The following is a 21,813-nucleotide window of genomic DNA, read 5'->3' as shown; positions in this document are numbered from 1 at the left end:
CCTTCCCCCACCTCACCCTAGACCATAGTTCAGTCTCCTACGCCTGAAGAAAAAGTCCTACTTTGTCGAACATCTCCCTATAACTCAGACCATTGAATCCTGGCATCCTTGTAAATTTCTTCTGCACTCTTGCCAGTTTAATAACATCTTTCCTGTAGCAAGATGACCAAAACTGAACACAATACTCCAAGTGTGATGTCACCAACATCCTGAACAACTGCAACATAACTTTCCAACTTCTATATTCAATGACCTGATTGATGAAGGTCAGTGTGTCAAAAGCCTTTTCACTGCTCTGTCTACCTGTGTCTCCACTTTCAGAGAGCCATGCACCTGAACTCCAAGGTCACTCTGTTCCACTACACTCTTTAAGGCTCTATCATCCACAATGAAACTCCTAACTTGATTTGACTTCCGAAAATGCAAGACCTCACAATTATCTACATTAAAATCTATTTGTCATTTCTCGGCCCTCTTCCCCAGCTGATCAAGATCCTGTTGCATTTTCTGATAACCTTCCTCACTGTCCACAATATTGCCTATTTTAGTGTTATTTGCAAACTTACTAATCATACCTTGTACATTCTCATCCATAACGCTGATATAGGTAACAAACAGTAATGGGCCCAGCACCAACCCGAGACACTCCACGAGTCATGGGCCTCCAGTCCAACAAGCATCCTTCCACTATTACCCTCTGCTTCCTACCATCAAGCCAATTGTGTATCCAATTTGCCAGTTCCCCTGGATTCCATACAATCTCACCTTCCAGAGCAGGCTACCATGTGGAATCTTATCAAAGGCCTTACTGAAATCCATACTGAAATCCTACTGCCCTGCCTTCGTCAACCTTCCTGATCACTTGATCAAAGAATATGGGCGTCACGGTGGCTCACTGGTTAGCACTGCTTCCTCACAGCACCAGGGACCCAGGTTCAATTCCAGCTTTGAGCAACTGTCTGTGTGGAGTTTGCACATTCTCCCTGTGTCTGCGTGGGTTTCCTCCGGGTGCTCCGGTTTCCTCCCACAGTCCAAAGATGTGCCAGTCAGGTGAATTGGCCATACTAAATTGCCCATAGAGTTAGATGCATTAGTCAGAGGGAAATGGGTTTGGGTGGATTACACCCCCAGAGGGTTGGTGCGGACTGGTTGGGCCGAAGGGCCTGTTTCCACACTGTAAGGGATCTAATTGTAATCTGATTCTAATCTGTAAGAAAACTCTTTTAAAGTTGTGAGGCATCACCTCCCATGTACAAAGCTGTGCTGACTGCTCCTAATCAAACCCTGTCTTTCCAAATGCATGTATATTTTATCGGAATTTTCTCAAATAACTTACCTACCATGGATGTTAGACTTACTGGTCAATAGTTTCCAGGATTTTCTTTGCAGCCCTTCTTGAATAAGGGCACATTTGCTCCCCTCTTCTGGGACCTCATCCATGGCTAACAATGATGCAGAAATATCAGCCAGGGCCCCCACAATTTCTTCACTAGCCTCTTGCAGTGTTCTTGGATATATCTCGTCAGGACCAGGAGACTTATCCACCATCATACGTTCTAATACACCCAACAACTCTTCTACTGTGATATGGGCTGTCCCCAAGATATCACCACTAACTTCCCCAAGTTCCCAACTCTTCAGGTCTTTCTCCATGGTAAACACAGGGGAGAAATATTCATTGAGGACGTTGCCCAACTCCTGCAATTCTACACATAATGTCCACTTTGGTCCTTGACAGGTCCTATTCTTTCTCTAGTTATTCTTTTCCTTCAGTATACTTATAGAACTTCTTTAGATTCAAAGAGGTTCTTTCAAGTATATCTAATCTTCTTAGCCAAGGCTATCTCGTGCCCTTTCTCGCCCTCCTGATTTTCTTCAGTCAACACTTGTACTCCTTAATACCTCAAGGGATTCCCTTGAACCCAGGTGCCTGTACCTGAGCCAGGCTTTTTCCTTTATCTGGTCAAAGCTTCAATATCTCTGGTTATCCAGGATTTCCTATTCCTGCCAACCTTGCCCTTCACCCTCACAGGAACATACAGACGTTGAACTCTCGCTATCTTACTTTTAAAGGCCTCCCACTTGCTGGAGGTCACTTTGCCTGCAAACAAACTACTCTAATCAACCCCAGCAAGTTCCTGTCTAATTCCATCAAAAATCACCTTTCCCCAATGTAGAATTTGAACCTGTGGACCAGTTTAATCCCTCCCCATAACTATTTTAGTAGAACTATGGTCACTGCTCCCAACGTGCTCCCCCAATGTCACCTCAGTCACCTGTCCTACCCTATTTCCCAGGAGTAAGTCGAGTTTTGCCCCTTCTCAAGTAGGACCCTCTATATACTGCTGAGGAAACACTCCTGAATGGACTTTCCAAATTCTTCGCCATCTAAGCCCTTAAACTAAGGCAGTCCCAGTCTATGTTAGGAAAATTAAAATCCCCTACTATGACAATCCTATTGCTCCTGCAAGTGTCCCCAATCTCCCTGCATATTTTTTCTTCTAATTTCTGCTGACTATCTGGGGACTTTTGTACAACCCAAGAATGTCACCATCCCCTTCTAATTTCTTAGCTCCACCCACAAAGCCTCATTGGATGCTCCTTCAGTTATTTCATCTAAGACCACTGCTGTGATACTCGCCTTAATCAAAAATGCAACTCCACCTCCCCTGTTTCCACCACCTCTGTCTCACCTCAAGCATCAGTACCCTGGCACATTAAGCTGACAGTCCTGTTCTCCCCTAGCCATGTTTCTGTAATAGTTATAACATCCCAGTTCCATGTACCTTTCCATGCCCTGAGTTCATCGGCCTTACCTGTCAACCCTCTTGCATCAAAATAGTTGCAATTTAATCCAGCAGGCATTCCTTGTTCCCAGTCATGTTCCAGCCTGACCTCTCTCTTCACTTTACTATTTCTGATTACTGTATCTCCTTTGAGCCTCACACTTGCCTCCCTATTGGTGAAAATCCCACTCCCCTGCAAATCTAGTTTAAACCCTCCCTCGTAGCCCTAGCAAACCTGGCCACCAAGATATTGGACCCCTTCCAGTTCAGATGCAACCTGTCCCTCTTGAACAGGTCGTCTCTGTCCTAGAAAAGATCCCAATGATCTAAAAATCTGAATCCCTACCCCCTGCACCAATTGTTTAGCCACGCATTCATCTACCATATCCTCCTGTTCTTACTTTCAGTAGCACATGGCACCGGAAGTAATCCGGAAATTACCATTGATGAGGTTCTGGTTTTTGACTGTTTTCCTAGCTCTCTAAAATCACTCTTCAGGATCTATACCTATTTCTACCTGTCATTTGAGCCAAGATCTACACTGACTTCTGACTCTCACCCTACCCCTTGAGAACGTACTGCAGCTGCTCTGAGACATTCTGAACTCTAGCACTTGGGAGGCAACACACTAACCTGGATTCCTGTTTGCGGCCACAGAACCTCCTGTCTGCGCCCTAACTATCAAGTCTCCTATCACTAAGGTCTTGTTTACCTTTACCCTTTCCTAAGAAAGGATAAATAACTTAAAGATTCAGAAAGAGGCATTTATTGTTCTCTTTCTGGGTGGCCTTCATGCCTTACTACATCATGGCTTAAGACAAAGCCTCATTTTCTTTGATACTACTGCTCAAGAATCAATATCAGGAAGCATAAAGGGATCCTGAAGAAAGTCCGAAGACAATTCATCTCGGATGATGAGAAGTATTATGATGCAAGACTGGGTAGACCTGGGTTACGATCTTTGGAAAAGTTCTGAGTATTTTGAAATAATGAAGAAAACTGACAGGGCAGATAGTGAATGGTTGTGGCATTTATAATATGAGGTGTTGTCCAGATGTGCATTATTTTCAGTCAGATTTCAATCTGCTATCCCTCCCCAATCATTCTCCTGGACCAAGTATCATTACATCTGCTAAATGCTGTCATTAAAGGAAATTCTGGCAGTGCTATAGTGGCACTGTCATTTGAGAAAGAGACAAAAATAGGTCCCGAGACTGTATTGATCAGAGGGCCAATTAATCCAAGGTTATAGAATACTGCCCAGCGGAACGAATCAGTGTTGATTATTGAGAAGCCCCTCTAAAAGGGGATATGGCAGAGGCTTCTGCCTCTTTGCTGGTGACTACTGGCACTTGCCTCCTGGCTATTCTGCAGCATGGTTGATCCTGAAAATTACCATGGGTTGCATTTGTATTTATGCTGGAGATGGTTAGGAGTCACCAGTTGTTACCCAGTAGAAAGGAACCTAAATCAGGATAGAGATACAATAGCCGATTGGACAAAGCTATTTTCTTCACAGATTCCTGCCTAATTTGCAGCATTTGACAGCTCGGTCAATTTGACTGGGGAATCTAGATGTAACTCAGATGAGCATTAAAACAAAAGTCTTTATCTCATAATTGTAAATGCATAGCTTTGACCTCAACAGTCTCTAGAACATGGCTGAGAAAATATGTTGGCTTAAAAGTTTGTGTATTTCCAAGCTAAATCACTATGTCTATACTTACATTGTCACACTTTTAAGTACTCTCTTTTACTCAAGGTTATATTACGGTATTTCTATTGGCAAGAGGGTGAAATTACAGTATGATAGGCTTATACAAGCAAATGTCATTATAAATGCAGGTATAATAATTTATAATTAACAGCTGGCGTAAAGTGTTTGAAAGAAATAAAGGATTTTATAAAATACTATTCTTTGGTGATCACTCATGACAATAATAGTAAATTCAAGAAAATAATGTTTCTAATCCTCTGTCTGTGGCCCTCTTTCTCATTCTCTTCGGTCTCTATTCCCTTAAAATCATAGCTTCCTTCTCTGTGTTGTTTCTCTGATGAGTAAGTGGTGTTGGACTGTATGGAGAAGTCTGGGGGATTCAAGGAGCAACCAAACACTGCAGGCTGCATTTAAGGTGGGAGCAAAAAATGAGACAAAATTGTGTCACTTGGCTGGTACTATTACCACAACAAACATCCACCCAGTTCTTATATTTATCTACCTCCTTTAACCTGTCCCCATTCCTTCAGCTTTTTATCATGTTACTACTCTTTAAAGTCGTTCATTTTTGCTTTGGGGTGCTGGTGGTGCAATGTCACTGGACCAGTAATCCAGAACCTCGGGCTAATTTTTGGGGACATGGGTTTGAACCTCATATGGCAGATGGCAAAATCTGATTTCAAAAATGTTCTGGAATAAGAAGCTAGCCTAATAAACATTTCCACTAATTTCATAACAATATTTTTTTTTTAAAATCCATCTAGTTCACTAATGTACTTGTGGAAATAAACCTGCTGTTCTTACCTGGCTTGGCCTGTATGTGACTCCAGACCCACAATAATGTGATTGATTATTAACAGCCCTGTAGGCAATTAGGGATGGATAATAAATGCCAAAATCCCATGAGGAAATAAAAAAACTCAAATGCAGCAATAATATTTCTGCATGACTTTCTATGTGTGTAGCTCTCTTGTTCTAAACATATATTCCTTTCTCTGGAGCTGAGGACTAAATTAGAATCTCAATATTAGAAAGGATTACCTTTGACCCTAACAAAGGATTGCTCAAAAATTTATTTTTAAAAAATTCTGATGACATCAAATTAAGATTGACTGCCTCTCTTCCATCGTCAGCTTAGAACATTTTCTGACATTTACAAGACATACAGAATATCCAAGTTGTGTAATCAGTACATAGCTACATTTCTTTTTATAGACCAGCATACTCCAATAAAGACCTTGCTGTTTCTTCTACTCACCTTGCATTGGCAACACATTCCAGAGTAACTTCACTTGTGCCAGCTACTATACTCGTGTTTTTTGGAGGAACAACAATTGTGGGTGCCACAGGGTCTGCTGGATCCTCAGTATCTGTAAAGAATGAAAGTTATGAGCAGAGGTCAAAAGACAAAGGATTTTTTTTTAAAATCCAATTCTGTAGCAGAAATTTTAGATTTTCTCCCTACTTCATTAAATGAACAACTGAATGGCTCAATTATGTTTCATCTTGCATTTACTAAGCTTTCAGGTTGTTTCAAAAACCTGAACTTCAAACTTTGGCACAAATGTACATTGTTTCTAATATTTCTGTGTGACCCTCATTGTCCACAATAGGAAAATCTTTACCAATAATGGAACATTTAACATAAAGTTTTAGGTATAAAGGAAACATTACATAATTCATCAAACCTGAAATTCCAACACTGCAAATTGAATTTACACATCACATGTCCATGTCCTGTAGGCAGATCCAATATGCCATTAGGGAGAGAATTGCAGGGTTTTGACCGAGTAACATGAAGGAATGGTGAGATATTTCCTAATCAGCATGGTGATTGCTTTGGAGGAGAACTTGGAGGTGGCAGTTCCCATGAATCTGCTGTGCTTGTCCTTCCAGAGCGAAGTGATCATGGATTCTAAAGGTCCTGTCTCAGGATCTTTGGCAAGTTTCTGCAGTACTTCTTATATATAGTTCACACTGCTGCTACTGAGCATTAATGGTGGAGGGGGGTGGATGTTTGTGGATATGTTGTGCTAGTCAAGTGGGCTTGACTGTGGAGTAGTGTGTATTGTGTCCTTATTTATAGAAGGATGCAAATGTATAGGATGCAGATCAAACAGGTTATTGCTGGCCAGCATTTATTGCCAGTCACTAGTTGCCCTTGAGAATGTGGTGGACTATCTTCTTGAACTGCTGCAGGCCATGCGCTGTAGGCAGACCCATAATACATTTATTCATATTTCCAAGTCAGGATAGCGAGTGGCTTGGAGGGGGACCTACTAGTGGTCCGGATCATGGGTTTGGAAGGTGCTGCCTAAGCATCTTTGGCAAGTTTCTGCAGTGCATCTTGTAAATAGCACACACCTTTGCTACTTTGCTACTGAGTGTTGGTCGTGGAGGGTGTGGATGTTGCGCAAATCAAGCAGGCTGCTTTGTCAGGATAGTGTTAAGCCTCTTGAATGTTCTTGGAGCGACACCCATCAGCTAACTGGGGACTATTCCATCACACCCCCGACTTGTGGAAGGTTTGAGGAGTCAGGAACTAAGTTACTTGCCACAGTATTCTGAGTCTTTTACCTGCTCTTGTAGCCACTGTCTTTATTTGGTGAGTTCAGTTGAGTTTTTGGTCAATGTGATCCACAGAACGTTGACAGTGGGTGATTCAGTGATGGCAATACCATTGAAAGTCAAGGGACAGTGGTTATATTGTCTCTTACTGGAGATGGTAATTGCCTGTGGCATGAATGTTACTTGCCATTTGTCAACCTAAACCTGCATATTGTCCAGGTCTTGAACATTGACTACTTAAGTATCTGACGAGTTGCAAATGGTGCTGAACATTGTGCAGTCATTGGTGAACATCCCCACTTCTGACCTAATGATGAAGAGAAGATCATTGATGAAACAACTGAAAATTGTTGGGCCTAGGACATTGCTCTGAGGAACTCCTGCAGAGATGTCCTAGAGTTGACATGACTGACTTCCACAACCATAACCTTCTTCCTATGGGATAGGTATGAATCCCCCTAATTCTTATTGATTCTCATTTTGCCAAGGATGTTTTTAAAAAAAATAATTTTATTGAAAAAATAGATTTTAAGTTTTTTTACAAAATTACAAAACCATTACAAAATAGTGGAACAACTTTATAATATAATAACAACAACGGGAAACAAACTACTACTCTACTCCACAAACTACCAAAACACAAAAAAACCCAGAAAAAAACTCTACAAAAACTACAATTCAATAAATAACCAAGGAAAAAGAATAAGAAAGATAAATAAACAAAATAAAATTAAACCAAGTTCTAACAAGGTAACTTAAATTATATGTAATTAAATTACTACACTCAGCGCAATCCCACCGAAGCTCCCACAATTGGGAGCAATAGTAAGCAGACCCATACTTATTCAGGATTCTTCCCCCAGGGGCCCTGGGACTGCCAGACACCACCCTCATGGCTGCACAAAAGCCCTGATCAGTATAGCTGACAAGTCTGCATCAATAGAATTCAAAAAGGATTGCCATGTTCTGTAAAACAATTCCATTTTCTGGTGCACCATACATATAAGTCCAGGGGGATGTAATCCACAACTAACCTATGGCAGCTTGAAAGTCCTCGGGGATTCTCTGATACCCAGCTCATTAGAATGTTCTTCTTCTCACAGAATGAAAGAATATTAAACAATTTCTTCCCTTGCACATCCAAAGAGGGAGCATTTGTAAGACCCAAATGGAGGAACACTGGATCCAACTTAACCTCAGTTCCCAAAATCTCTTCCAAAACAGTCACTATGGCATCCTACGAAGCTTGTGGCATGACTACAAGCAATGATTAAGAGTGCTAACTTCCACTTTACACATGAGGCACATTGAGGTCACTCATGTTTAAAAGTTCACAAGCCATTCCGGTGCCAAGTGAGCCTTATGAAGTACCTTCAATTGAATAGCCTGGGTTCTATTGCAAATCGAGACCTTCATAACATTTTTCCAGATATCACCCCACATCTCTGACAAGACTTCCACCCCGAATTCTTGAGTCCAGGTTCTGTACAGCTGCTCAATGTCCTTCAAAACATTATTTCCTAACAAGCGATAGCATGCTAACCGAGAGTGCGCCCATCGACTGGAGCACTATCTTCTCCATATCCGACTTGTAGGGACTAACCATCAATGTAGTCTTTTTTTGTATAAGGTCTCTAACCTGCAAGTACTGAACGAGATCTCTCCTAGTAGCTCAAATTTCTAACTCAGCTGCTCGAAGGACATCATGACCTTTCTGTCAAATAGATCCCCCAAACTGAAGATTCCTCTGGACACCCAGAACTTAAAGCCAGAGTCCATCGATGCCAGCTGGAATCCCAACATTTCCACTATGGGAGTGAAAGGGCAAGTTTTTGTAAATTGCTCTCACCCTGCCGCATCATTGTCCATGTTTAAACTGTGTTTAGGAGAATCAGGTTTCTACAGCGGTCCATAACAGTTCCCATCTTAACCATAGCTGAAAATGTGTTGCTGGTTAACGCGCAGCAGGTCAGGCAGCATCCAAGGAACAGGAAATTCGACGTTTCGGGCATAAGCCCTTCATCGACCTCACCTTTTACCCATCTTAACATAAACAACAAATTAATCAGTGGGCATTTTGTCTGGGATGCCTCAATGTCCAACCAGATTGATTGCGGGTCCTGACAGGTCCATTCAGCCACATATGATAGTAAAGAGCTCAACTGGTATTTCTTTAAGTCTGGAAAATCTAAACCCCGCCTCACCTGCGGAAGCTGCAATTCATCCAGCTTAATAAGAGGCCGCTATGAGGCCAGATAAAAAATCCAAGCCAACTGTAAAACCAGCATAGTGTTTGCTTTGGCAGCATCAAAGGGAGCATCGGCATGGGATATAATAAGTAAGGCAAAAAATTCATTTTAACCAGAGGTATTCTGCCCAACCAAGCTATCAGAAGATCTTCCCAGTGCCGAAGGTCCTGCCTTATCTTCTCTAACAACTGCACATAGTGGCTTTATATAATTGATTGAAGACCGAGGTGATAAAAATACCTAAATACAGAAAACTTCCCTGTGACCACCGGAAAGGGAAACGAGTTCCATCCCCAAATTTGGATTTACCAGCAAGGCCCCCCACAGGCATGGTCTCCAATTTCATGAAATTAATTTTATACCCTGAAAACCAAATAGATTAATCACTTGTATTAAGCACGGCACAGATGTCATTGGATCAGTTGAAAAGAGAAGGATGTCACCTGCATGGAGGTTGATATTATGCCTGCCTGACCCTATCTCCAGGACAGTTATATTGGGATGCGTCCAGATGGTTTCTACCAGTTGCTCTATCACCAATGTAAATAATAGTGTTAAGAGAGGGCACCCTTGATGGCAGCCTCTGTCGACACTAAGACTATGTGACTTTATACCATTACTGAGAACTGCTGCTTTTGGATCATTATACAACACTGCCACCCATTTGGCAAAAAAAAACCCCTCCACAACCAAACCATTCTGACATAAGAGAGGTGCGACTCCACTCAATCAAATGCTTTCCCTGCATGCAGGGATCAATCTTTGCTGGCATATTTGGATCATATTTAGTACTCTTTTAATATTGTTGGTAGACCTAAGACCCTTAATAAAACCTCTCTGCTGCTACTTTACAATAAAAGGCAATACCCTATCCAGCATTTTCAACAGGATTTTAGAATTACACATTCAATAACGATATGGGCCTGTAAGAAGTGCAATTGTCTGGGGCCTCTCCTTTCTTACGAATAAGAGAAGTATTTGCTTCTCTCAAAGAAGATGGGAGGCAGTCCTGACCGAATGAGTAATTGTATATATCCAATAGCGGCCCAGCCAGCTTGTCTATAAACTCTTCAGAAAACTCACTTTGAAATCTGCCTGGACTGAGCGCTTTACCACTCTGGAGCAGCCTCACCGCCTCCTGAATTTCCTGAATCATCAGGGGGGCATTCAGAAGGGACGCCTGCTCTGAGGTTACACCCGGAATCATACTCAAATAATCTCTTTCGTAAAAGAGATTTCTTTCTTTGCTGTCTGGGTGAATGCAGCATTCAAAGTAGCCCTAGGGGCTGTAATCTGCTGCAATTTAATTACAGATAGTCTGTCAAAGTATGCTAACTCAGCTGCCTTTAGGCGAGCCTCAAGCAAACGTTGCTGTTCTCCCCTCTGTCCCTTCCGGGTCGCAGAATAAGAAATAATCAAACCCTGCGCAAAGGCCTTGGCAGTCTTCCACAGCACCGATGGATTTCTGGCCGTACCTAAATTAATATCCCAAAATATTTTAAACTCCCTCAAAAAATACTCTATAAACTTGCTATCTTTCAGGAGGAAAGAGTCCATACGCCATTGCCAGGAGTCCATCCCGCTACCACCGGCCTTGACCTCCATGCATATTCTCGCATGATCAAAAATGGCTACGTTTCCTTTTCTGCAAGACAGCACCAAGTTGATGGGACAAAAAAAAATGTCAATTCTAATATCGCATTCACACAGATTAGGAAAACAGGTAAAATGCCTACCTTTGGGGTGAATACATCTCCACATGTCCACCAACCCCAACTCCCTGTTCAGGTCCATCAACTGCCTGGACTGCAGGGACATATCCGCAAGACCCCTAGGCATCCTGTCAACTTTAGGGTCAATAATATAATTAAAATCTCTCCCTATATTTGTATGACGCACCTCAAGGACCATCAATCTAGAAAGTGCATCTGTTAAGAATTAAAGGGGATGTGCCGGGGTGGGGGTGGGGGCAATATACATTCAGAATCCCATATTCCTTTCCATCCTGCACTCATCCTTAATTTGGCCTAGCATTTGAAACAGGAGGTTCTTCCGGATGAGAATAGCAACTCCTCTACTTTTCAAATTAAAGGATGAGAAAAATACTTGGCCGAATCCTCCCTGTTGCAACTTCAAATGTTCCTTATCGGTTAAATGTGTTTCTTTCAACTAGGCTTCATCGACCATCTCTTTTCTAAAGTTTGACAGTATCTTTTTTCTCTTAATTGGTGAATGACTCCCCTTAACATTCCAAGTGCACCATTTAAACAAATGGCAAGCCATGATCATCCGAAACAGTCTGTGACCTCTCAGGAGGAAGAATCCCACTCACAGCATGCAGAGTAAAAACAAAAAATAGTTTGTACAAGTTTAAAAATGCAACTTCCAAAACCACCAAATCAAAACTTGGAACAGCTACTTCTATGACATACCAACATATAACAAATGAAAGGAAACTTTTCCCCTTGTCCACAGGGAGCATTCATATCACCCATTAGCCCCACCATGGCTCCTTCCAGCTAAAGCCATGCCCCCGCCCCAGACAACACAAAGTAAGAAAAATAAAACCAACATCTTATAACAAGAAGGTTAAAAGTGGGCACTCAACCTGTCCCCTCCATACTGTAGCCCGAGGCACTTTTGGTAGAACAAAAAAGAATATCTAACCTCTCCCCACTGCCCCACTCCCTGACTCTCATCCCAAATCAGAGAAGAACAACAAAAGGAAATAAGAAAACCCAGGAATACAAAGGATGATGGGAAGTGAGAGAGAAGGGAGAAGAGAGGATAAAAAGGGAAATAATTATGACACCTAAATATATTTAAAAAAGACCACTCCCCCAACAACTAGATAAACCAGGCAAATAATAGAAAAAAAAACAAAATAAACATAACTGTCCGTTTTGTTCAAGCCAGTCAGTCTATTTTAAAGTATCCAACAAGTCCTTTGCCTTTTTCAGTGAGTCAAAATTGAACACGGACCCTCTGTGACTGAACCGCAGTATCGCCAAATATCTAATGCAATACTGGATATTCAACTCCCTCAACTGCCTTTTTACCTCATCAGAGGCTTTCCTCTTACGAATCATGATCGGAGAGAAGTTCTGGGAAAGCATAATTCGTGCTCCTTTACATATCAGAGCCTGAGGATCCTTCCCCAGCACTCTAGAGGATCCCAGCATCATTTGTTTGTCTCTGTAGTGCTGGAGTCACACTAGGACCAGACAGGGGCGCTGGTCCAATCTGGGCTTGTGCACTGCGACCCGGTAGGCCCGCTCGACCCACACCCGGCCTACTTCAACTTCCAGAGCTGAAAATGTGTTGCTGGTTCATCAGGAATCCTTTTGCCCGAAACGTCGAATTTCCTGTTCCTTGGATGCTGCCTGACCTGCTGCGCTTTAACCAGCAACACATTTTCAGCTCTGATCTCCAGCATCTGCAGACCTCACTTTTTACTTCAACTTCTAGCCTCAAACTGTGGGAGCCATTGCTCCAAGAAGCTGATGAGCTGGCCTTCTTCCTCCCATTCAGGAAGCCCCACCAAACGGATATTCTTCCGACGACCTTGATTTTCGAGACACTGCCCGACACACTGCCCGAGACGTTGGATCTCCTGGTCATGCCTCTGCAGCATGACTGAGATCAAATCAAGCCTGGCCCGGGTCTCCTCCATCGACGAATCGATCTTCTCTCGGAGTTTCACGAACTCCGAGATCAAGCTTTACTCCATAGGTGAGTCCCCTGGGTCGGTCGCAGGGGTTGACGCTGCAGCCACGGGTGTGTTCATTGTTGCAGGGGGGGTCCCTGCCTGATGCGATCCGCGTGCTCCCTTCCATTTGGTCAGTTTCTTAACAATTTCCAACTAATATTAGATAGTTCTAGGGTCAGAAAATGGTTATTTCCAGCACATTAAGTCTGGATTCTGGTGCAAAGCTCAGCATAGCAGACCTACTGGGTTGTCGTCATCTTGAATCCCTTGCCAAGGGATTCCTTGATGTCACACCGGCTCAAATGCAGCTTTGGTATCAAAGGCCATCACTCTCACTTCACCTCTGGAATTCAGCTTTTTTGTCCATGTTTGAGCCCAGATTGTAATAAGGTTAGGACCTGAATGGACCTGGCGTAACCCAAACTGGATAACGCGTAGGTTGTTGTTAAGCAAGTGCCGATTGATAGCACTGTCAAAGACACCTTCCATCACTTTACTGATGATCAAACAAAGACTGACAGGATGATAAATTGACCGGTTTGTATTTGTTCTGCTTTTTTGTGTGCAGGACATACCCGGTCAACTTTCCACATTGTTAGGCGGATGACAGTGTTTGATTTATTCTGGATGGAATCAAACCTCTTCTGTGTTGTTGGAACTGCTGCTGGAGAATATTTCATCATACTTCTAATGTGCCTTACAGATGATTGAATAGGTTTCTGGAGTCAGGAGGTGAGTCACTGTAGAATACCAAGTCTTCTCATCCAATTTGTTTTAATGGAAAAAAATAGATTTAGAAAGTTTTGCAGTGTGCTTCTGTTTCTGATGAAAATGATCTCATGACTTGGGATAGCACTGACTCTAAGAAAACAACTAAGAAGAATGTAGATGAGAAATTTGGTTTGGGGAAGGATGTTATCAACTTCATAGGCTATGCTCTAGCCATGAATAGGACTGATGAGGGAGCAGTACTTGCAATAATGTTTTGTCTTGCACGTACATTTATTTATATATGTACAAAATGGAGTGAGTTTCTGCCTTGCTAATTCTTAAATTTCTATTTTTATATTAATACTAGCAGTAGTATTAATGCTTCCCCCAGGAGTGCTTGTATAGAACTGTTCATTTGTTAAACCATTTAATTATATTTTTAGTTTTGTTCATTTTTGCTGCTTTTCCTGCATACTCAACATTATACCTTCTGCCTGTACCCTTTCCTCATGTAAATAAAGTAAACCTCTTAAAATTATATCCTTTGATTCTTAAGTATCTTCAGACTACCAGGTCATACCAAATCACTCCTCCAATTCTTGAGACATCAGGTCAGTACCACAGTTGCATTTTTCATGCAGTATATATTACTACTACCAAATTGGATTCTCACAGCTTGGGTTTTGTTTGCCCTTACGTACGTTTGTCATTAAAAATAGCCATAATAGTTCTGGCCTGTACTGTAGAATTAATGAAATTTCTATTCTCATTTAAATGACAGCTTACCAGAGTATTTCATCGTATAGTTTGAGCTTTTCCACTGAATCAACTTGGTTTATTTCCTAGGCATCTGTGAAGTGTGAATGTGGTTTGAGAATAGTGCATTCAATTCTGGTCTCCTTGACGTAGAAAAGATGTTACAAAAATTGAAAGGGTTCAGAAAAGATTTACAAGGATGTTGCCAGGGTTTGAGGTAGAAAAGGCTGGGGCTATATACCGTGGAGAGGTTTGTAAAATCATGAGGGGTATGGATAAGGTGAACAGTCAAGGACCAGTTACCTGGACTTTAAGGTCCTTGAGAGCAGCTAGGTTTATAAAAAAGGCAAAATCTACAAGGTCCCATTGACTGAAAAAGAAGCTTTGTCATCCAGTAAGTAGGTATTAAAAATGGTATTATGGTAGCAATTGAAAAGTAGTCTGAGAGTTTATAGATGTTATGATTCTGGTTACATTTTCTTTTCTAGCAATTGTGTCCAATCTCAAAAACAAAATAGAATGAATATGACAAAATCCTTGGTGATGACTTGTCAAGGAAAACAGTTGGTGCTAGATAATTGGTAGCAGTGTCAACAAGATAGGTGAGTCCAAAACTAGAGGCCATAGGTTTAAAGTGAGAAGGGAAAGATTGAAAAGGGAGTTAAGGGGCAAAGTTTTCACACAAAGGGTGGTGCACGTATGGAATGAGCTGCCAGAGGAAGTGGTGGAAGCCAGTACAACTATTATATTTAAAAGGCATCTAGATGAGTAAATGAATAAGTAGTGTTTAGGGATATGGGTCAAATGCTGGCAAATGGGACTAGATTAATTTAGGATTTCTGGTTGGACCAAAGGGTCTATTTCTGTGCCGTGCAACTCTATGTTTCGTGGATGAGTACTTATGTGGGTATTCAGATGAGCGTATAGTCAGTAATGGGTGGCAGTGGATTTCGCAGATATTATCCTTTAAATATTAAGGGTAACTTTGTAATCTCATCAAAAAGCAAAAATTAAATATGATCCTTGTGACACTCCACTAGTTACATTTTTCTAATGTTCTTTCATCCTTTCACTTAGTCAATTCTCTATTTTAGATTTCATAGTTATATATGATAAATTATTGTACGAGTAAAATAAATGGACCGATAACAATTGTGATAAAAAAAAGTTCACAGTATACATCTGCACATTTTCATGGGAACAGCACTGATTGAAATTAAAAAGTACTCTGGAATATGTCATTTCAATTCAGTTACAGCATTAGCCTAGAACTGTGCCTTGTACCAATTATGGGCATCCACAAAAGTTTGTTTTTATGGGGAAGGAGTGTGTTGAGATAAGTAATTTAAATTGATTGTATAAGCCCTAGTGCATGAAGTGTCCACTGCAAGTCAGTGTCTCATAAATCAAAACAATTGTATTTTTTCCATGTCATAACAAGATATGGCGTTGTTTTTATCAAGCTGCAAATTCTTATGTTCAGTGTTTGGAAAGGTGAGAATGCAGCCAATTAAACTTGTCCACAAACAAAGAGCATTGCGGCCAATACCTGCTGGAATGACCACAGAAGTTTTCTGAAAGGACAATAAATAGACTTTGTATGATTTAATTAAAAACCTTTTAAAGTCTTCCAACAACATAGAAACCATTTGGAGCCTGGAGGTCACTGCTGATACTAAGTAGCTAAGTGACAAACAGCTCTCAATCTTTATGATACTGTTCACAAAACATGTTCTGGACCAAAAACAGTTACTAGGGGACAGGACATGTTGAGAGACATGCAGTCTGGAAAATCAGGCGTACAACAGATTTGGAACTCAGCTTTATCGTCACTGATTAAGAGGTTGAGACTGAGGCCTCTATAATTGTAAAAATTAACTTGTACAAAGAAGAAAAATTTTAAATATTCGGGCAAGGGTCCAATCAAAGCACAGGACATATCCAAAATAAATGGCTCCATGAAGCCCTGTGAGAAAGGTTTCATAAAGGCAGGTGGATGCTTTTTGCTTCAGACATTTTATTCCCTCATTTGTAAACTTTTCCTTCTAAATTGGTCTTCTGCATATCGGCTGATTTTATCAGTAATCCAACACTTTAAGGTTTTATTCATGGCGAGTCTTTTCTTTATCCATTAATCTTAATTGCTTTTACATTTGTGCCATGCATCTACAGAATTAATCTCCCAGTGGAGACTTACAATGACTCTGGTTGTGGTATAAGGTTACAATGTTTCAACCTAATTCTCTGACTCATAAATTATAGCAAGAGAAATTCGAAGAGGGACTCAAGATAAAGGGAAAAGACCTTCTTTGGATCAGTACAATTTTCAATTCTAATGATTTAAAGTGTTCTTTATATACCATCACTATAAATAATTGGGTTAACCGGCCGCCTCTGGGACACCTGGACCAACCAACCCAACCACCCCGTGGCTCAACACTTCAACTCCCCCTCCCACTCCACCAAGGACACGCAGGTCCCTGGACTCCTCCATCGCCAGACCATAGCAACACGACGGCTGGAGGAAGAGCACCTCATCTTCCGCCTAGGAACTCTCCAACCACAAGGGATGAACTCCGATTTCTCCAGTTTCCTCATTTCCCCTCCCCCCACCTTGTCTCAGTCCCAACCCTCGAACTCAGAACCACCTTTCTAACCTGCAATCTTCTCCCTGACCTCTCCGCCCCCACCCTCACTCCGGCCTATCACCCTCACCTTAACCTCCTTCCACCTATCGCATTTCCAACGCCCTTCCCCCAATCCCTCCTCCCTACCTTTTATCTTATCCTGCTTGGCACACTCTCCTCATTCCTGAAGAAGGGCTCATGCCCGAAACGTCAATTCTCCTGCTCCTTGGATGCTGCGCCTTTCCAGCAACACATTTTCAGCTCTGATCTCCAGCATCTGCAGTCCTCACTTCCTCCTGAACCTTCTATCACCACCTGTCCGGCCAACTGCAGTTCCTGAAGAACTGTTAACTTTGCTAAGGTTTCGAGCTAAATGTGATCAACTCTGTGCAAGTTTCATATCTGAACATATGAACACACAGACAAACATATTGAATAGGGGCAGAAGTTGATCATTTAGTTTCTTGAACCTGCTCGGTCACTCAGTAAGGCCAAATTCCACATTGCCATCTACTCTAATACCCTTGAAATCAAGCCTAATGAGGATCTGGCAGTTCAGACTTAATTCAATGATTTTGACTCTCACCATCTCCTGAAGCAGATTTCCAAAGTTGTACAATCCTTTGAGAGAAAAAACATTCTTCTCATCTCTGCCCTGAAAGGGCAATCCACATTTGAAAACAGTGCTGACAAGATCTGGACTCACCCACAAAAGGAAACAGTCTGTACAACCTAAGCTCATAAGAAAATCTACTCATTCCAGATTTCTTATAAACTCTTCTGAACCACAGTTGCATCCTTCCTTAACTAAGAAGACTAAAACAGCACAATTGAGATGTGGTCTCAATAATACCCTACATAACAAACATAATATCTTTATTTGTATGTCTAATTCTTCTCAAAGTAATGGTAGCTCCCATTAACCTCCTTCATACTAATTTTTATTGATTATGCATCAGAACTCCTCAATACCTCTGCACCTCAGAATTCAACAGTCATTCTCCATTTAAGTCAAAACTTATCTTTTTGTTTTTTCCTGCCAAAGTAAAGAACTTCATGTTTTCCCACAATATATTCCATCATATTTGTGCCCACTCATTCAACCAATCTATACCCGTTTTCAACTCCTTTATGTCTTCCTCACAATATACTTTCCTACTTGGTGGCATCTGTGAATTTATCTTCACTTTCCACATCTAAATCATTGATGTAAACTGTAAAGGGATGAGGCCCCAGCACATATCTCTGGAGACTAAACTCATTATGTAGTGCCAATCAGACAAAGACTCAGATATGCGTACTCTATTTTTCCAGCCAGCCAACCTATACAAATGTGACTGTTCATACGATGAGCTTTTATTTGAGGTGGCACTTTAGTTGAGTAATGGGAGACAGAGGGTGGAGGTAGAAGGCTGTTTGTGTGACTGGAGGCTGCTGTCCATGGGCATACCCCAAAGGATAAATGCTGAGTCCCTCATTGCTTGTGATATATATGGAGAAACAATATCTTTGAGAATGTAGGGAGAATGATGAGTAAATTTGTGGTGATGTGAAGATTGGCTAATTGACAGAGAGGAGCAAGTTGTAAGGTGGCTCCGTGGTAGGGGCGGCACTGCGGCTCACAAGTTGGCATGGCTGCTTCACAATGTCAGGGACCCAGATTTGATTCTAGCCTTGGCTAACTATGCGGAGTTTGCACATTGGTGTGGCTTTCCCTTGGGTGCTCTAATTTACTCCCATAGTCCAAAGATGTGTAGGGCAGCTGGACTGGCAATGCTACATTGTCCTATAGGGTTCAGGGATGCGTAGGCTAAATGGGTTGGCTATGGTAAATGCAGGGTCATGAGAATAAGGTGGAATTGACCTGCGTTGGAACGTCGGTGCAGACTTGATGGGTCTAATGGCCGCTTTCTGAACATAAGTGCTCCATGATTAAGTTATAGGTAGATATAAATGGATTGGTCAGATGGACAAATCAGTGACAGATGGAATTTTACCCTGATAAATGTGAGGTGATGAACTTTAAAAGAAAGACAAAAATGATGAAGTGCTCAATGAATGACAGGACACTAGGAAACTCAGGAACAGGGGGATCGGACGGTAATATCTACAGAACCCCCTTCGGTGACAGGACAAGTTAATAGAGTGTTTAAAAAGACAAATGGGGCACGTGCCTTTTTCAGTCATAGCGGAGATAATAAAGACATGGAGATTATGTCACAGCTGTAGAAAACTTGGGTTAGGTCACAGTGCAGTCCTGTGCACAGTTCTCATTGCCACACTAGCAGAAGCGGATGATCACATTGGATGGGGTGCAAAGAAGATGTAACAAGAGTTTGTCTGGGCTGGCGCATTTTAGCCATGAAGAGAGGCTTGGGTTGTTTTCTTTTTCTCATAGAAAGCTTGGGGGATCTGACTGAGGTGTATAAGATCTTGCAGGGCATGGACAGGGTGGATAGCAAGCAGCTGTTCATTTTAATTGAGGGGTCAATAATGAGGGGCCATAATTTTCAGGTAAAGGGCAGGAGATTTAGAAGGGATTTGAGGAAACCTCTTTTCACCGAGAGGGGGGTGAGAATCTGGAATGCACTGGCAGGGAGGGGAGGAGAGGCAGGACATGGATGAACTCTTGAAACGTATAACATTCAAGATTATGAGCCAAGTACAGGAAAGTGTAGATAGGTCAGTACAGGTTTGATGGGCCGAAAGACCTCTTTTCTAGGACTCTGCAACTTTATTGCACCGACCAGATGCCTTCTGGAAATCCAAAAACAGTACAGGAACAGACTCCCCTTTATTAACAGTGCATGTTACTCCTTCGAAAGGAGTAAACCGGTTAAGACTAAATTCCCTTGGATGAAATCATGCTGACTCTTCCCAATTACCTGGAGACTTTCTAAAGTGCACCGCTATCATCTCTTTAAAAAGTTATTCAAACAGCTTCCCCATGAAATATAGCAAGCTAACTGACCTTTAGATTCCTGTTTTCTGCCCAACTCCCTTCTTTATTTGTTACTTTCTAGTCTGATTAAACCTTTGCCAAATTTAGTGAAATTTTGGAAAATTATCACCAATGCATCTAATACCTCAATACCAAAAACTCTTCAGACCCTAGGATGAAATCCATCTGGACTCTGTGACATGCCAGCCCACAACTCTTTCAGTTTATTTACTAACACTTGCCTTTGTGATTGTAATTTCATTAAATTTATTCCTCCCTTCCAACTCCTGATTTACAGCTATGACTGGAATGTTTTTTGTACTCCCAGTGAAGACAGAAGTAAAACATTTGCTCATTTCATCTACCATTTCCTTATTGCCTTGTATTAAACTCCCATTCTCAGTTTCTAGAGAACCAACGCTCACTTCAAATTATTTCAGAGACTGAAGTAACTCTGAAGAATTAAACTACATTTATTTAAATGTAGAGGGTCTTATATAGGTAAGGCTGATGAACTCAGGTCATGTTTGGGAACGTGATATTGAGATGTTATAACTTTTACAGAAACTTGGCTGTTGGGTGGATGGCATCCGTGGAAGATGAGGCGCTCTTCCTCCAGCCGTTGTGTTGCTATGATCTGGCGATGGAGGAGTCCAAGGACCTGCATGTCCTTGATTGAGTGGGAGGGGGAGTTGAAGCATTGAGCCACGGGGTGATTGGTTGGTTGGTCCGGGTGTCCCAGAGGTGTTCGCTGAAATGTTCCACAAGTAGGCAGCCTGTCTCCCCAATATAGAGGAGGCCACATCGGGTGCAGCGGACGCAGTAAATGATGTGTGTGGGGGTGCAGGTGAATTTGTGGCAGATATGGAAGGATCCCTTGGGGGCTTGGAGGGAAGTAAGGGGGGAGATGTGGGCACAAGTTTTGCATTTCTTGCTGTTGCAGGGGAAGGTGCCAGGAATGGAGGTTGGGTTGGTGGGGGGTGTGGACCTGACAAGTGAGTCACAGAGGGAGTGGTCTTTTTGGAACGCTGATAGGGGTTTCAGCTCTGATGGTTGGATGGCACTAGCAGTTCAATGTTCCCGATTTCAAACACGACAGGAAAGATAGAAAGGGAGGCAAAATAGGAGGGGAAATGACATTTTTGATTAAGGAAAACATTACCACTGTGACTAGAGAAGATATCTTTGAAAAATCTTCCAGTGAAAATATACAGGTTGACATTAGAAATAAGACAGGAACGATCATCTTGATGGGATTGTACTATAGGCCCTCCCAAATAGTCAGAAGAATTGGAGGAATAAATATGTAGAGAGATCGCAGATATATCTAAGAATAACAAGGCTGTAATAGTAGGTGATTTTAATTTTCCAAACATTGACTGGGACTACCACAGTGTTAAGGGCTTGGATGGTGTTAAAGAAAAATTTCTTCATCAATATGTTATTGTTCCCACCAAAGAAGAAGCAAAACTTGACTTTCTCTTGGATAATAAGGAAAGACAAATGACTGAAGTGATAGCAGAGGAACACTGGGTCTAGCAATCATAATTCTATTAGTTTTAAAATACTTATGGAAACACATAAGCCTTCCATAAAAGTTAAAGTAATGGGGCAGGATTAATTCATAATCTTGCAATGTAGGCAGAGCTAGGTAGTAGCGACCACAATATGACTGAATTTTACATTCAGTTTGAGACATCGAGAAGTGAGTCTGAGACTATGTTTTAAAAGTTAAATAAGGATACTTAT

At 41.7% G+C, this 21,813-nt stretch overlaps 1 protein-coding gene across 1 annotated transcript in view; it reads right to left on the bottom strand.

The window, feature by feature from the left end:
• Positions 1-21,813, bottom strand: part of sdk1a (sidekick cell adhesion molecule 1a) — an 827,262-nt gene that overhangs the window by 309,844 nt on the left and 495,605 nt on the right. The window contains exon 6 of the mRNA XM_060840817.1: positions 5,762-5,873. Within this exon, the coding sequence (XP_060696800.1) occupies positions 5,762-5,873 (112 nt within the window). The remainder of the gene's footprint in view (positions 1-5,761; positions 5,874-21,813) is intronic.

The sequence above is a fragment of the Hemiscyllium ocellatum genome, chromosome 20 (assembly GCF_020745735.1).
Source record: "Hemiscyllium ocellatum isolate sHemOce1 chromosome 20, sHemOce1.pat.X.cur, whole genome shotgun sequence".
In the NCBI taxonomy this organism is placed as follows: Eukaryota; Metazoa; Chordata; class Chondrichthyes; order Orectolobiformes; family Hemiscylliidae; genus Hemiscyllium; species Hemiscyllium ocellatum.
The sequence above is the reverse complement of the archived record's forward strand: the minus strand, read 5'-3'. Positions and strand labels throughout refer to the sequence as shown.